The sequence below is a fragment of the Medicago truncatula genome, chromosome 2 (genome assembly GCF_003473485.1).
Source record: "Medicago truncatula cultivar Jemalong A17 chromosome 2, MtrunA17r5.0-ANR, whole genome shotgun sequence".
NCBI lineage: Eukaryota > Viridiplantae > Streptophyta > Magnoliopsida > Fabales > Fabaceae > Medicago > Medicago truncatula.
This window is the reverse complement of record NC_053043.1, coordinates 215,712-232,815: the sequence shown is the minus strand read 5'-3', so window position 1 is coordinate 232,815 and position 17,104 is coordinate 215,712. Positions and strand designations below refer to the sequence as shown.

At 35.6% G+C, this 17,104-nt stretch overlaps 2 protein-coding genes across 3 annotated transcripts; one reads left to right on the top strand and one right to left on the bottom strand.

Moving 5' to 3' along the window:
* Window positions 1-190: 190 nt before the first annotated feature.
* Window positions 191-3,409, top strand: LOC11430327 (KH domain-containing protein At1g09660/At1g09670). 2 transcript variants are annotated; one of them, XM_013606923.3, is made up of 7 exons: window positions 191-322; window positions 597-774; window positions 864-1,089; window positions 1,764-1,898; window positions 1,988-2,104; window positions 2,553-2,696; window positions 2,787-3,409. In XM_013606923.3, exons 2-7 carry the CDS (start codon window positions 620-622, stop codon window positions 2,943-2,945), a joined length of 936 nt encoding a protein of 311 aa, XP_013462377.1. In that variant the 5' UTR covers window positions 191-322; window positions 597-619; the 3' UTR covers window positions 2,946-3,409. The 2 variants fall into 2 exon arrangements, with proteins under 2 accessions (XP_013462377.1, XP_024632585.1); XM_024776817.2 differs by having other exon boundaries at window positions 1,985-2,104.
* Window positions 3,410-6,457: 3,048 nt separating this feature from the next.
* LOC11419764 (elongation factor 1-gamma) lies at window positions 6,458-10,380 on the bottom strand. The gene is made up of 7 exons (XM_003592853.4): window positions 10,222-10,380; window positions 9,972-10,124; window positions 9,831-9,891; window positions 9,679-9,728; window positions 8,255-8,356; window positions 7,288-7,786; window positions 6,458-7,086 (listed from the first exon to the last, which is right to left on the bottom strand). Exons 1-7 carry the CDS (start codon window positions 10,231-10,233, stop codon window positions 6,707-6,709), a joined length of 1,257 nt encoding a protein of 418 aa, XP_003592901.1. The 5' UTR covers window positions 10,234-10,380; the 3' UTR covers window positions 6,458-6,706.
* Window positions 10,381-17,104: the final 6,724 nt, after the last annotated feature.

The window sequence follows — 17,104 nt, the reverse complement described above, 5'->3', positions numbered from 1 at the left end:
AAATGCATTGTTTAAGGAACTCATAAAAAGAAATTATACCTTGAAAATATAAGTCAAACACTTATTGAAGTTATAACCGTACAATTTTCAATGCAAAAATTGCTACTTTTAGATGCTTAAACAATGCTCTTAAGATACTTGTTAACATTTTCCTAATTATAATTAAATTAAATAAAAAAATAAAAAAAAAAAAAAATATAAAATGGGAGAGACGGCAGCAGTTGGGTTTCTCTTGGCTTCGCTGCGTGTGGAGTTTGGCAGTGTGGCGTGGTGATTGACTGTGGTGTCGTGGCTCACCTTCACTCATTCACTTCTCTTCTCTGTAAGTAAACTAAATCAACCTTTTATCGTTATATTTGTTTCTATCTCTTATCATCGTTGTTGTTGTTATTGTCATTTCTCATTTTCAATTTCTATACCTTTCTTCGAATTCGATCCTTGCTTGTTTAATAAATAATAATAGGTTGTAAGTAACTAAAAGTGAGTAGTAGCATCTGAAATTCTGAATGAATGAATGAATGGTGTGTGCGTGGGTCCTACTTAGCACTTAACTAGGGTTTTGTGTTTTTGAAGATTGATTGATTGATTGATTGCAGAAGAAGAAGAAGAAGGATAGAAGATGGGAGAGTGGATCCCCCAATCTGGGAATAATAATGGAAGTTATTTCCAATTCCCTCCTCATGCTCCTGCTTCTGCTCCTCCTCCTCCTCATCCCCCACATGGTCATGGACATGGACTCCCTCCTTCTCCTATCAGGTTCTCCGATCGCGAAAGGTGCTTTGCTTTTTCACCTCTCCTTACTTTCCCATCATTTTATTATTATTATTATTATTATTATTAATCATTCAATCAATCATTTTTAGATATTTGGCCGAACTCTTGGCTGAGAGACAAAAGTTGGGACCCTTTTTGCAAGTTCTCCCACAATCTACCCGACTCTTAACTCAGGAAATCAGACGTATCTCATCCGCTGGCAGCGGCTTTATTATGGAACATGACCACCCTGACTCTTCTACCACTCCTTTCAGGCCCCCCTTACCTCAACATCCTATTACCAGGCCTATGGATTTCGACTGGCCCCATAGAGAGGTAATGCATTGCACACTCTTAATTATTATTCACTCAAGCATTAAAAATGGCCCGTATATGAAGCAGGGATGCAGGTCTTCTAAGGACCTGTATGAGAAGCATCAGAATACACAAGTGTAACTTGTTTTTGTTGGACATTTCATCACGAAAAACATCCAGGATACTAGAAGTATGCTGCGTTGTCCTTAGAAGAACTAGGAACTCAGCACTTCAATTACCATTTTTCAAAATTGATCTTAGGTTTTAGACCTGCCTTCTTGATCTTAAGTTCTGAACAAGTCTTAAGAGGAAAATGCTATATATCTTAACTTCCTTAAAACAAGTCAATATGCTTCTTAAATAGCTCTGTAATCCTACGGAAACCTAGTGCTATAAAGATCCTGTAATAGCAAGATCACGAAAGGGCCAAACCCGTTGTGGCTTTATTTTAGGCAGTCTTACTGTTCTTGTAGCTAGTTGTTGCTAGACTTGGGCTCTTTGGGGGCATTGAAATTGTGAGTGTCTTAGCATATGCATTGATAGACTAAATGCTCACACATGGGCAATATACCAGGCGTGATAAAAAAAACTCTATTGTGTTGTGAGGAAAATTGGTGGCAAGAGAGTTTGAGTTTTGATCACAACTTATGTTTATAGAAGGGGAGTTTTATACAATACCAATGTTCCCTATGCAGGACAATGGGAATATCCAAAGAATGGGATCCTTTCAAGCATCTCCAGTGGGTTGGCATGGGCCACAAGGAATTCCGACGACTCCTATAGTGAAGAGAGTTATCAGGCTTGACGTCCCTGTCGACAAATATCCAAATGTAAGTCCGAACCGTGTTTTTTCACTCCGAATCATGTCTGTTTATCTTCTCAATGTAATATGTTTTTTTTTTTAATCATATCACAGCAGTATAATTTTGTTGGTCGAATTCTGGGACCTCGCGGGAACTCGTTGAAAAGAGTGGAAGCCATGACAGAATGTAGGGTTTACATCAGAGGCTGTGGCTCTGTGAAGGATTCGATTAAGGTAAAATTTGTATTTATGTATGCACTCTAAAGAGCTATAAAACGGGGAGCTTGATTCCATAAAGCTCTTACCATTGTAGTGTCCTTCAGTTCCGTGGTGGATTTATTGTTAGCACCTTTTACCTTGCAATTGCTGCATTTAGGTTTCTCCTTCAATTTGAAGAATTATATAGTGCTAATTTCAGTAACTTGATTTTTTTAAACATTATTATCTGTAAATTTGTTGTCATTGACTTGCACAAAGTGATACGACGGACATAAAGCACACTATTTTTCTTAATATTGACTAAATAAATTTAGGCAATTCTTCAAGTTATCACATCTTTCAACTTGGTATTTTGCATTTGATTCCCCATCCTGCTGCTTTTTTATTTCTCATACGAATGGAGCTTCACACCGCCTCATTTTTCCTGATGTGTTTCACCTTTCCTATATTTTCATTATTATAGGAAGAGAAGCTTAAAGATAAACCTGGGTATGAGCACCTTAAAGAGCCATTGCACTTGTTGGTGGAGGCAGAGTTTCCTGAGGATATAATCAATTCCCGCTTGGACCATGCTGTGGCAGTACTAGAAAATCTTTTGAAGCCTGTGGTATAGATTATTTTCACATCTGATTGCTTTAATTAACTGCACATCTCCCTTTTTTAGGGCTAGTCTTTCTAATGCTTGGTAACCTGCCAGGATGAATCACTTGATCACTACAAGAAGCAGCAATTGAGGGAGTTAGCTATGATCAATGGTACTCTGAGGGAGGAAAGTCCAAGCATGAGCCCTAGTATGAGTCCAAGTATGTCACCTTTCAATAGTAATGGAATGAAACGTGCCAAGACAGGAAGATGACCCCAGTATGTTAACAGTCAATCTTACATTTTTCCCAAGCTAGATTATGACCATCTGATTTAGAAATTATGGTGGCCTTTCTGATGACTTTATTCACCAGAAACACCTCCTTAGGGTCTGAATCTTCTCAACCTGCTTGCAGGGCTGGTCGATGGTTTATCCGCTTAATTTCTCTATTTCGTTTTGATGTCTATTCTTTGCTGTATTAACCGCTAGAATATTGACTGTCGTATTGCTAAGTTATAGTACAGTCTTAACTAAGTTGCGGGTGCTACCTAGTAGCATATTTCTAGATTGATACTTTTTTATTTTTATTTTTTTTTATAAAAATTGCATTGTCAAATTATTAAATTTCTTACATGTGTATATCTAAATATGCATGGAATTGACTCTCAAGCTAAATAAAACAGATGTATCAGTGGCTTTGATTGTATTGTGACATCAATAATGTTGACATTGTTTAATGATTGTCATTCATTTCATTAATTTGAGTTTGCAAGTAACCATTGTGGTAGTTTTATGTACCGGATTTTGATTGTGGAATTTTAAAAGAAAAGAAAAAACAGCGATGAAGGCAATCTTTTAAAGTGATGTTCTTGCGATATTTTTATTGTTTATGCTAGATTCAAATGCCTGCAATATTGCGATGGATCATTTAGTGCATATATTTTTTTACGTTAAAAAATGTTGCCTTGAACTGCTCCACATTTTTATTTCTTTGATGTAACTTATATTAAAGAACGTGTGCCGCCAAAGAATTAGTGTCAAATAATCACTGTTCTAGTTAGGTTATTGATAATGCTTACACTGTGCTCTTAAAAACAGAAGATTTTGTTTGATATAGATGCTGAAATCTGGGCCATTCATTATTTTTTTTATTAGAGGCACTTCAGGTTGTTTAAAAAAAATTAAAGGTGTAGATCAGCACTGGACTGCCTTCAGTTAAATTCTCACGGGTGAGAATCCAGTAGTGTATATTGATTGCCTTAAATTCTGTTAACTGGTGCAACTTGACAAAACGTTTTGCAAATTCAATTACTAGTATTAATTTAGAATTGTATTAAAACAAATAGTGTTAGAAACATTTACTCTTGCTCTCTTTTCAACAATCACACTTTTATTAGGTGAATACCTAATAAAAGTGACATTCACGTGAGACTTTCAAAATGTGTTGAATACACATGCCTTAAAAAAAAAAATTCAAGCTCTTGAAACAATTTCAAGAGACGAGCATATTGGTCTTCCCTTTTCTTCTTAAAAAGTAAATATGATAACGAAGATAATAGCACAGCCACAATTAAAGACAATGAAAAGAATCATAAAAGCACTGCTTTGAGCCTTTATCACAAAACCCTGTAGATAAATATGCAAGACATCCACAATAAAAAGCATTCCATGTTAATAATCTCATATATTATTGGGAATGAAGAAATTGCAAAATAAATAAATTGGAAAGGGAAGAAGAAACAACCTAGAATGAGAAGTGAAGAAGAAGAAGAGTAAGCAAGAAGGAAACTCAACGGCGATCTCATTATTTTGCCTTCTTAATTACCATTTGCAACCGCTTAAAATATTCTTGTTTTTTTTCATGTCATCTCCAATCGTCTCTTTTACCTTTTTCATACATTTCAGGATCTCATGCGAATTTCTTATTATTTATCATCATCATCATCAAGAATGGTGATATATTATGTAAATAATATTGTAAATTCGACTGTTATAGTGTAATTCAATGTTGGTTAGATTGAGTTAGTTAAACTAGTAATTAGTTAGTTTTTCTAACTGTTACGTGCCATGCAAGTAACAACTGTTGAGTTAGTTTCTTGTTATATCTGCTTTATAGAGTAATTTTCATGTTGTATCTCATAACATTGAAATCAATAAAATTTTGATCATTTCAATCAAGTACAATTCTCTCCTTCCTTCTTCCAAAATAACAAATTAGTTCCAACAAACTAGTATCCACTGTCCCTTGTTCGATCTCTAACAAGCTTCAACAATGGATGCGCACTCAATCAAGTTCAATTATCTGCAATTTCATTCACACAAATTCTATATGCAATACAGACAAAATAATTACCACTCTTTTCGGCCTTCTAAATTAATCTATCTTCTCTTACAAGAGGTTGGAGAGGGGTATTCAAAATAAGTTGGGCAATATTTTGATCAAATAGAGTGTATATTAAAGAAGCTTTCCACACCTTAGGTGTTGGTTCAATGCTATCCTGAACCGTGACATGAGCCAGAGGCACATACATAGGGCTGTCAGTTGTTAGTGAAAGCTCGTCTTTAAGCCATGGTGCGTCAAGTAAAGTATATTAGAGCTAGAAGAAAATTGCCATATAGCACCTTGTTTCACCACCATTTTAGCTCTAAAGATACTTCACCACACATAACTAGGGTTAGCAACGAGTCAAGAACCCTGGAAACTGCTATTAGAAAAATAACGCGCCTTGAACAGACGAGTCACAAGACTAGTGGTATCAGTTTGAAACTTCCAACCCTGTTTTCCAAGCATTGCCACATTAAAAATTTGTTGGACAATAGTTGGCACGTTGAGATTCATCATACTTTGACGAGAAGGCAATAGAAGTGCTGATTGGCTTGCTAATTTCAGCCTTACCACATATTCTTGGGATTTTGTTGTTTTGAAGACCCCTCATAATCATAGTGAGCTCAATAATCTCCTCTTTGATGATGTTTTCGGAGCTTACCACTGTGTTTGGTTGTAGTGAAATAGGGGAGAGAGGTTGCTAACAGAGAAATTGGAGAGAAATATCATACTTACATGACTTCTCAACTTCTTCTCACAACCAAACACACCCTACATGACTACCGTTTTCAAAACCCCTTCTTGTTTTTTTTTTTTTTTGTCAGGTAGCCTAGTGGCTAGAATTCTCCGGGATTCGAACTCTGGTCCATGCATATAACAATGCATGTCCCTGCCAAATAAATTATGCTCACGGAGACAACTCTTCTTGTTAACTACATACAAATAATAACTACCTGTCTATTATATTATTATTGCATTATTAATAAATTAATGCCTATTTCAATTAAAACACGGACTTACATATTTAATACTAGTATATTTGATAAACGTATCATAATATTTCTATAGTAGTTAATGAATTGGACGACTTAATTGATTCATTAGCTAACTAAACCACTTCATAAAAAATAAAAATAAAAATAAAAAATAAGACTTTAATTCCTACACGAAATTTATTCAATTTTAATCCTTATTTGATTTCTGTAAGGGCAATATGCAAAGCCAAAAATTCTTTTATTCTACAAATTTGAAGACAAAAATAGAGTAAATGCTTTACTTGTCAAAATAAATACTTTTTTTTAAAAGGTTTAAAAGTTAAAAAAAAAAAACAACGGAAATGAAAATGAAGAATGAAAAAAAAAAAAAAAAAAAAGGTACGGACCTTGCAAGTTCTAATATCATTTCAACGTAATAAAAAAAAAGGGTAAAACCTGCAAGTCCTGATATCATTTCGACATTCTTCTATGATAAACACACCCTCGTTCAAAGAATCAAACAAAATTTCATACATGCCTAAGTTGAAAGAGAAATATAGAATTTGTAACTCTGGTTACCATCAAAATTAAGCTACCACAATCAAGCATTTAAGTTTCAACGAAATCACAAAGCATCAGACCTTCATCACTATAGCAGAAAATAGGAAGAAGAAGAAAAAAAAAAACAGAACTCTACCAAAGTTATGACAAAAACATACTCCTGGAACTAGTTTTCACTTAAAGCACTTGGCATCCAAAAGAGCCTCTCCCTCAAATGGTTCAGCATCTTCAATCATCTGACTGGCACGCTCTTTCTGAACTTCATCAGAGATGTCAACCTTGGTCCACTCATAGAGCTCCATGTCATAGCATTCATCAATGATAAATTTTGGAATCTCTTGCCCACGGAAAAGCCACAACCCCTTCACCTTAAATGGAGGCTCTGATCCAATTATAAGCATCTTTCCAAAAGCATACTTACGAGCCAGATCCATCCTCTGCAGAAATCCACCAACCTTGTTCAGGGTCACAAAAGAAACAGTGTTCTCATCATTGTATTTGTAATCACAGAACCAGAGAGAGTATCCCTCTGGATCATACATGTCCCAGAATCCTGCAAATCAAACAGAGGAATTAGATCATTGAATCTCGTTAACAAATTTTGACATTCTTTGCTACAGTAGAGTCATGATAAAAAGAATCAAGTTTCCAAAAAAAGATAACAGTATATTTCCAAAGGATATAAGCTACAATCATAATCCTAGAAGCTACAAAAGCTTGAAAAAAAGAAACTACAGGAATGTGAGCACAATACCTTTGATTGCGACCTCACGGAAGTTCCTCTTAGTGTTAGAGTAGAGTCTTTTCCAGTCATCCAAAATCATCTTACTTGGAGGAAGAAGGTCAAGAGGATTCTTGGGTTTGGGCTTCGGTGCCTCCTCTTCAACTTCTACTTTGGGCTTTTCGGGCTCTGATTTAGCCACTTTCTTTGGTTCATCTTTGGTTTTGGGCTTAGACTCCTTAGGCTGCTGCTTAGCAGATGGAATAGGTGGCATAGCCTCAGTCTGCTTAACCTGGCCTAATATCTTTCGGAAATTGGGCTGATTAACCAAGGTCCAAAAGTATCTCTCAACATGAGGAAACTCTGAGGTGAAGCTTTTAACCAAGAGTTTAGCAAAACCAATATACAAGTTGGATGTTGTTATAATGTCAGCAAGGGTAACAGAATGCCCAACCAAGTAGGTATTGTGAGCGAGATGAGAGTTCAATGCCTCAAGTGCTCTCTTGAGCGAAGAAATTGCATTCTCCTCTACCTTCAATCAGACACAAATTTCAAAAAGGGAAAATATTCAGTAAAAGGGGAAGTTGGTATTGCAAAAACGCAAATAATAAACATGTACCAACTGAGATGTTAAAAGAGATACATTGATTGTTAATGATCAAACTAATTGATTTCAAAAAAGCACTTGCTGAATATTTTCAAAAAGAGGGAGTTGGTATTGCAAAAACACTTTGAGTAATTGATTTACCAGTCCATCATTTAGACACAAATTTCAAAAAAGGGGAAGTTTGTATTGCAAAGACTCGAATAATAACAGTGTACCATCTGAGATGTTGGAAGAGATAGGTAACCAAACTAATTGATTTCAGAAAACATTTGTGAATAATTGCGGTCAACTCAAATATTATATGATTGCTATCAATACCCTAGACTAGAAACTTCAAACAAGATAAAAAAGAAAATTAATATCGAAAAAAATTAACATGGGCACACAACTTACTGGAGGAAAGTAGGTGGCAAATCCAAGTCTTGGCAGGTACAACTTCATAATATTGGCATCAATCTCCAGAGAAGAAAAATCAATCCACTGGTCAATTTGGGCCTGAAACAAAGAAATACAAATAACTTCCATGCGACTTAAACGGACAAGGAAGATAGACAGGGAAGATAAACCAAGTACAGTAATAATAGAACACAGGGATATGCAATCTTTTAGGGGGATGTATTGGATTAGGATTCTATGAGATTTTAAAAGACTTTTTAATTATGAAAAAGTCTTGTGGTATTCAATCAAGACTTTTTGCAACTTAAAAAAAGTCTTGTGGTATTCAATCAAGACTCTTTGTCAATTTTAAAAAGTCTTGAGGTATTCAATCAAGACTTTTCATCACTTAAAAAAAGTCTCGTGGTATTCAAAATCATTCAAACTTCAAAGGATTGTTTGATTGTTTAATAAATTGGATTTTGTAGTGTAATTTTAACAGAAAAAGTCTTTCATGAAAAGATGAGATTTCATGAGATTGTTTTTCTTTTAAAAGTTACTATCTCTTTCTTCTCCTTTCTCTCCCCCTCCCCCTCCCCATTCTCTCCTTTCTCTTCGTTTCTCTATCTCTCCATTCTCTCTCTCTCTCTCTCACACATCTCTCATCCCCCCTCTCTCCCTCTCAAAAAAAAATTGTATTGTGAGTATTATGATAGAGAGTATGTTGTAATCAATGTTCCGCAAATTGAGTGTTAACTTTCCGAGATTACCGAATTTACGTTTTTAGGTACCAAAATCGTGTTAACTCTAAGGTAAACTCAGTTTCTGGTAAAATCAGAAGGTAAGGTTTGACTGAATTTTTTACCGCAAAAGAATTTTTTATTGGTTTTATTTTTCTTTATTCAAACGCTGGAATTTATTTGTTCATTATTTTTATCATTTTTATCATTCACGCTTGTAAGTTTGTTCTTTTTCCCCTAAAATTCATTGAATCCTTTGAAATTTTAAAATCCCATAAAATCCTTTGAAATTCTTAAAAGTCAGTGTCATAAATCCCTTAAAATCTTGAGTGTATAAAATCTCACACAGTCTTTTAAAATCTTAAAAGACTTTTTTTATTAAAATAGTCTTTTAAAATCCTAATCCAATACACCCCCCTTACCCTCTATATATAAACCACATACAAGGGATACTTCAACCAATTAAAAAGATTCATTGTTGGCAGTTGGTTGAATTTTCCCAAAAAATATAAGGATACTTGTGTAAATTTAATTTATATTTAACATCAAATAAAACAGTTTTTGTAACTTGCAATAGTAATGAGAGAAAAAGTAAGTGTGAATTTAAGATTTCATCTAAACTACAATCTCCTCTGAAAACCAAGACACCACAAGGCCTTTGTTTTATCATATTGTATTCATGTAATAGAAGACAAATGTTACCTGATGAATAAGAGATGATCCAAACAAATTGTTGTGACCCAATCGGGCAACTGCGCAAGAAAGTAAGTTACAAGAATGAATGAATGAATAAATGAAGAAAAAAAGAGAGATAATGGTATTTGAATGTGTAAAGTGCAGGAAGCATAGCATACCATAGCGAGCAATGGCATTACTCTCAAAGACAGGACCATCAGGAGTTTCCAAGACAGGAACCTGAAAGAAACAAGGAATATTAATTGCAGAAATTGAGGATTCATATGATGAAAGAAAGAATGAATAATAAAGAATAGTACCTTTCCAATAGGGTTCATGTTGATGAATTGAGGGGTTTTGTTAGAAACACCCATCTGAAAATCAGGAGTCAATTGAACTTGTACACCAACATATTCAGCAGCAATCAGAGTTTTGTAAACATTTTTGTTTCCGTTGTTGGGAGCGTGAAGGATCTAAATACCAAAATTGTAAAATCATAACAATAATCAACAAGTAGTAATAGTAATTGAAAATAGAAAACGAAGAAGAACAGAGAGTAACTATACTAACCAAGGCTGCCATGGCTTCCGACGCGCAGCTCTCGTTTGAGATCTGATCGGAAAGACGAGAGCTGAGTGAGAGAGAGGTAATAGTGAAATGAAATTAGGTTTTCTAATATACGATACGAGACTCACTCACTCTAAACCCTTAACCGGGTCGGGCACTCTCATTCATTTGGCCCATCCTTCATAAGCCCACCCACAATTCACATTGAGTTTTGCTGTTCCCACATATAGTATGGCTGTGCCACACCAGTAATTTACGCAAATACCCTCTCGGCAGTTAACTGCCGAGGTTTTTAGGAAACCGGCGGCAGTTAACTACCGAGGAATTCCTCGGTAGTTAACTGCCGAGGAAAATGTTTCATACGATGAAACAGCTACCTGCTCCCCCTACACATTATTTTTCATCACCTTCATTTCCAACCTCATTTCAATCCCAAAATCCATTTTTTCTATAATCAATTTTTGATCCAAAATCATTCAAGCATCAAGCATAGGAGGTATCAAAACACTATTGACGTAAAAAAACAGGTATTGTGCGTTTTATTTGAGTCATTTTTTGGGTGTTTTAGGGGTATCTACGTCAGTTACGTAGAACCCTGTCATGGGAATCCTCGGCAGTTAACTGCCGAGGAAAACTTAGGTTGTTTAGTGCCGAGGAAAACCTCGGTAGCTAGGTACCGAGGAACTCTTGGTGAAAATTTTCACCACGAAAAAATGGCAGCCACTGCCAAATTTTCAAAAAAAAATTTCTTTTGTTTTTTTTTTGTTTTTTTTGTTTTGATTCATTATGGCATTGATGTTTATGCATTACTTAGTTGTTAATTCATATTTATGTGTTGTTTAATTATAGTAATGGTAAAGAATGCGAAAGATGTTCCGGGAGAGACAAACGAAAATTTTGTCGAAAATTCTGGAGATGTCAAACCGCCTAATTTTGAAGCGAAAACAAACATAGATGAAGCTTCCGTCCATGTTGAAGCTTCAAAGTATGTTGGCGGCTCCGGTGTACTCCCACTTCAACCCCACGAGGTCGACACGGCTAAGTTTTTTTCAGACGACGTTAAGTCGAAAAATAGAGATGAATTGCTTGAGTGGGTGCGCCGACAAGCAAATAAGGCGGGATTTACCATTGTCACACAAAGATCAAGCTTGATCAATCCAATGTTCCGGCTAGTGTGTGAAAGGAGTGGAAGTCACATAGTTCCGAAAAAAAAACCGAAGCATGCGAACACGGGCTCAAGAAAATGCGGTTGCTTATTCATGATTAGTGGATATCAAAGTAAGCAAACAAAGGAATGGGGATTGAACATTCTTAATGGAGTTCACAACCATCCCATGGAGCCGGCTTTAGAAGGACACATTCTTGCCGGTAGATTAAAGGAGGACGACAAGAAGATCGTACGTGACTTGACCAAGAGCAAGATGCTTCCAAGAAATATTTTGATACACTTGAAGAACCAGAGACCACATTGCATGACAAATGTGAAGCAAGTGTACAATGAACGTCAACAAATATGGAAGGCAAATAGGGGTGACAAGAAGCCGTTGCAATTTCTAATCTCGAAGTTGGAGGAGCACAACTATACTTATTACTCAAGAACACAACTTGAAAGTAATACTATTGAAGATATTTTTTGGGCTCATCCAACATCCATTAAATTGTTTAACAATTTTCCAACGGTTTTGGTTATGGACTCCACGTACAAGACCAACATGTATAGGATGCCAATGTTTGAGGTAGTTGGGGTGACTTCAACCGATTTGACATATTCGGTTGGGTTTGGATTTATGACACATGAGAAAGAAGAAAACTTTGTTTGGGTTTTAACAATGTTGCGTAAACTTCTTTCGTCAAAGATGAATATGCATAAGGTGATTGTTACCGATAGGGATATGTCTTTGATGAAAGCGGTTGCACATGTTTTTCCGGAAAGTTATGCATTGAATTGTTTTTTTCATGTGCAAGCTAATGTTAAACAAAGGTGTGTCTTGAATTGTAAATATCCTTTGGGCTTTAAAAAGGATGGGAAAGAGGTGAGCAATCGGGATGTGGTGAAGAAGATAATGAACGCATGGAAAGCTATGGTTGAATCTCCCAATCAACAATTATATGCAAATGCATTAGTGGAGTTCAAAGATTCATGTAGTGATTTCCCAATTTTTGTAGATTATGCCATGACCACCTTGGATGAAGTGAAGGACAAAATTGTGAGGGCATGGACAGACCATGTGTTGCATCTTGGTTGCAGGACCACAAACAGGGTCGAATCGGCCCATGCTTTGTTGAAGAAATACTTGGACAATAGTGTGGGTGATTTGGGTACTTGTTGGGAGAAAATACATCACATGTTGTTGCTCCAGTTCACCGCTATACAAACATCCTTTGGTCAAAATGTTTGCGTGTTGGAACATAGATTCAAAGATGTCACCTTGTACTCGGGGTTAGGTGGTCATGTGTCTAGAAATGCTTTGGACAACATTGCTTTGGAAGAAAAACGTTGTAGGGAAACATTGTGCATGGACAATGACATTTGTGGTTGTGTTCAAAGGACATCTTATGGACTACCATGTGCATGTGAAATTGCTACAAAACTCCTTCAAGAGAAGCCAATTTTATTGGATGAGATATACCACCATTGGCTTCGGTTATCTATGGGTGAACAAAGTAATGAAGATGCTTTTTGTGTCGAGGTTGAGTTGAAGGCTATTGTAGAGCGTCTAAAGAAACTCCCTTTCCAAATGAAGCTTGAGGTCAAAGAGGGTTTGCGGCAATTGGCATTTCCTGAAACCACCTTGATGTCTCCACCACCACGAAAAGTACCAACCAAGGGAGCAAAGAAAAAAGTCGACATTGCGAGGTCTAAAGGAAAAATTACATCGACTAGTCGGATCCCTTCTTCTTGGGAGGTTGTTGATTCCCAAAATCCGGATAGCCAACCGTCACCATCACCAACTACATCATCATATAAAAGGAAAAAAGGTGCTCGTCTTGGTAAAACATCACTTTCCCCACTTCCACCACCTACTCGGTATCCAAAGCCTAAAGCTATCCCGGTTATGCGTCCTATTGATTATATGCCACGCTTCATGGTTCCATTTATTGAAAAAGTGGTGGATGTTATCGGCGATGGACATTGCGGATTCCGGGCTATAGCAGAGTTCATGGGCTTGACCGAAAAAAATCATCTCATGATCCGTACACATCTTATCCAAGAGTTGATGGATCATAGAGATGATTATGTTGAAGTATTTGCGGGTGAGGATCGTTATAACTACATTTTAAACGGATTACATCCTCCCGCAAATACAAAAACTTGTGCACATCTTGTTGATAAGTGGTTGACATTTCCGGACATGGGACACATTGTTGCTAATTATTACAAAATGTGTGTGGTTGTGTTGACAAATCTTGAAGTTGGAAAATCAGAATCGTTTTTCCCACTAAGAGGGCCACCACCGCCGGGTAATCAAAAAACTCCCATCTTGTGCCTTGGGGCAATTCCAAATCATTTTGTGCTTATTTCCTTGAAGAATGGTTGTCCACTACCTCCATTATCTACGGAGTGGCACAATCACAAGAAAGAAGATGCGGTGACTTGGGAAGATGAGTATTTGGATCGACATGACTTGTTCCGAAAGCTCATGGCTATTGAAAGTGGAAACAAACCGTGCAAACCACAAAAGGAGTCAAACAAAGCGGCGCCTATTTTGTTGGACACTCCCGAAAAACCAAAGCAACAATTTGAAGTTATTGCGAAAGATGAGGAAGATTCTATGTCACTTGATCTTCTCCAATCACTTGGTCTTTAATGAGTGATTTTTTTGTCGGTGTTAGTTATTTTTTTTTGGTAGAAATTACACCGATGTATTTTTTTGGGTCGAAATTGTAACGCCAATTTTTTGGTGGCCAATATATAACTAACATTATGTAATTTATATTGATATATATATATATATATATGATAATATGATTTTTATGTGGAGAAAATAATGCAATACTAATTTATAGCTTTTTAATATTTTCCGCATTTCATTTATTCGTTATTACATTCCATTTAATTTTGTTCTAATATATGATTCTTTTGTTACAAAATTTTTCAAGTGAGACATGTCTGAGGTTGCACAAATTGAAGGGCGGGTTAGGTACTCCGCGTTTAAAAAGACGGTTAAGGTTATGATAACGCCGACGGACTCTCTTGACAATTTGAAAGCACAACTCACACACTTATTTTGAGCATCTTGGTGAAAATCAATATACACGTCACTTGTTTGGTCAAATGCCATGCATAGACCTAGGAGAAGATAGAGATGAATACGCATGGAAAACGGCAAGCTATATGCCTTTGCTTATTCGCGACGACGGCGACGTCGGATTTATGTTTCGGAATATGGTGGAAGACAATATATTATATATGTATGTTCGTTCCATATGTAATTGCATTGAATGTAAGTATGGATTTAATTTAATGATGTGTAATGAGTAGTTTAATTATGGACACTTTGTAATGTTTTGATGAATTTCAAACGTCTGTTTAATTTTAACCAAATGTCGGTTTAATTTAATTATTAACAATTGTAAAAGATATTGTATTTATCTTCATTATGTCCGAGTTTCAATCATACATATGAATTATATTACCTTTGGAATGCTCTGGTTTAATTACAGGTAAAAACTGGCCGAAAAAATGGCTTGGAAATACTTAGAATTATGCAGAACCTGCTGTCTGCATAATCAAATTTCCTCGGCAGTTAACTACCGCCGGTTTCCTAAAAACCTCGGTAGCAAACTGCCGAAGGGTATTTTGGTATTTTACTCGTGTGGCACAGCCAAACAACATGTGGGAACAGCAATCCTCATTCACATTTCACCTTTTCTTCCTTCATTTTTATTTTAAACAAAGGAATTTAACATCAGCGTTAAAATAGTAAATTTATGTAATAGGTTTAGGTTAAAATATGCTTCTGTGTTAACTTTAATATATAATTAACTTTAATATATAAGAAGATAGGAGATTAGGTGTGAGAATTAGGGTTAAAACAGTAAAATTATGCAATAGGGTTTAGGTTAAAATTAGGGCTTACGGGTTGACTTTAATATATAAGAAGATAAGAAGATTAGGTGTGAGCATTAGGGTTGTTCATGAAAATAGGAGATTAGGTGTGAGCATTAGGGTTAAAACAGAAAAATTATTCAATATGGTTTATGTTAAAATTAGGGCTTACGGGTTAACTTTAATATATAAGAAGATATATAAGAAAATAAGAAGATATATATAAGAAGGGAATTTAGCATCAGCGTTAAAATAGTAAATTTATGCAATAAGTTTAGGTTAAAATTAGGGCTAAAATATGCTTCTGTGTTAACTTTAATATATAAGAAGATATATATGAAGATTTATCGAGAAATTGAGAAGGGGAAAATTCAATAAGGTTAAACAAAGGAATTTAGCATCAGGGTTAAAATAGTAAATTTATGCAATAGGTTTAGGTTAAAATTAGGACTAAAATATGTTTATGTGTTAACTTTAATATATAAGAAGATATATAAGAAGATGTATCGAGAAATTGAGAAGGGGGAAAATTCAATAAGGTTAAACAAAGGAATTTAGCATCAGGATTAAAATAGTAATTTATGCAATAGATTTAGGTTAAAATTAGGGTTAAAATATGCTTTTGTGTTAACTTTAACTAGACCATTGACCCGTGCTAACGCACGTGTCATTTAAAAAAGATAATATTCACTGAAAAATAAGACACTGTAGTTCGCGTGAATCTAAAAATTGTCGTGAATCAAAGCAAAATGTCAATATCAAAGACTTTGTTATTGTTCCATAATTCTAGTACGTAGTTCCTGTTACTTTAAAATAACATATAATTTTGAAAGGGAAATTGAAGTTCGTTGACATGCAAATAGTTTCAATAAGTAAGAAAATGAACAGTACACAAAAAAGTCCTACACATTACGGAAAACTTCTCTGTAGACCACATTTGATGCAACATCGATATCATCGTCGTCGTCGTCATTAATCAATATTTTTAAACCACCCCTCGAAGTAACCTGTGATATTGCGACGTACAATTGTCCATGTGAAAAAATAGGAGACGGTAGGTAGACACCAACATGTTCTAGCGACTGACCCTGACTCTTGTTAATAATCATTGCAAATGAGACAGATATCGGAAACTGTCTTCGTTTAAATTTGAAAGGAATTCTATTATCAGATGGTGTTAGCGATAACCTTGGAATAAACACCTTCTCATCGATATTAGAACCAGATATTACCCGTCCTTCGAGCTGATATGTACCCCCTTCTTCAACCATGGACCTGAACTTTGCCACCAAATCTTTTCTAGCTGTGGCGTGAATACGTCCACCCTATTGACGAAAACAACAACATTAAACAGCTGGTTAAATTACATAACTAAAAAACAACGATGACATTAGTTTAATTTTAAAGCTAAGAGTGCAAACATATAGAAACCTTTTCATCGACCAGTAACATGTTCATGAAAATGATGCTAGTGGGGACCTTCTTCTCTCGAATCAACCAAATGTGAGCAACTCGCACACACATCTTGAGATTCCTTCTTCCTCCAGAAACAGCTGAGATTGGAGTGTATTTGGCAGACATCATTGACTTGTTTTTTCCTTTCCAAGAAAGAGGATGCTTATTTAGATTGAGATGGTTTGGCTAATAGGTTATGATATATTTATAGGAAAAAGGTGCAATACGTGTTAGTAGGATATGTCGGTTGAGCAATAAAGAGTATTAGTTATCAGGATAAGCACAAAAAAGTGGAACAAAATTAGGAAGTGGCCAACATTTTAGGATAAAGATTAATATGAATAAAATGAAATTAATATTGTTGATGGGGCACTTTGTTTT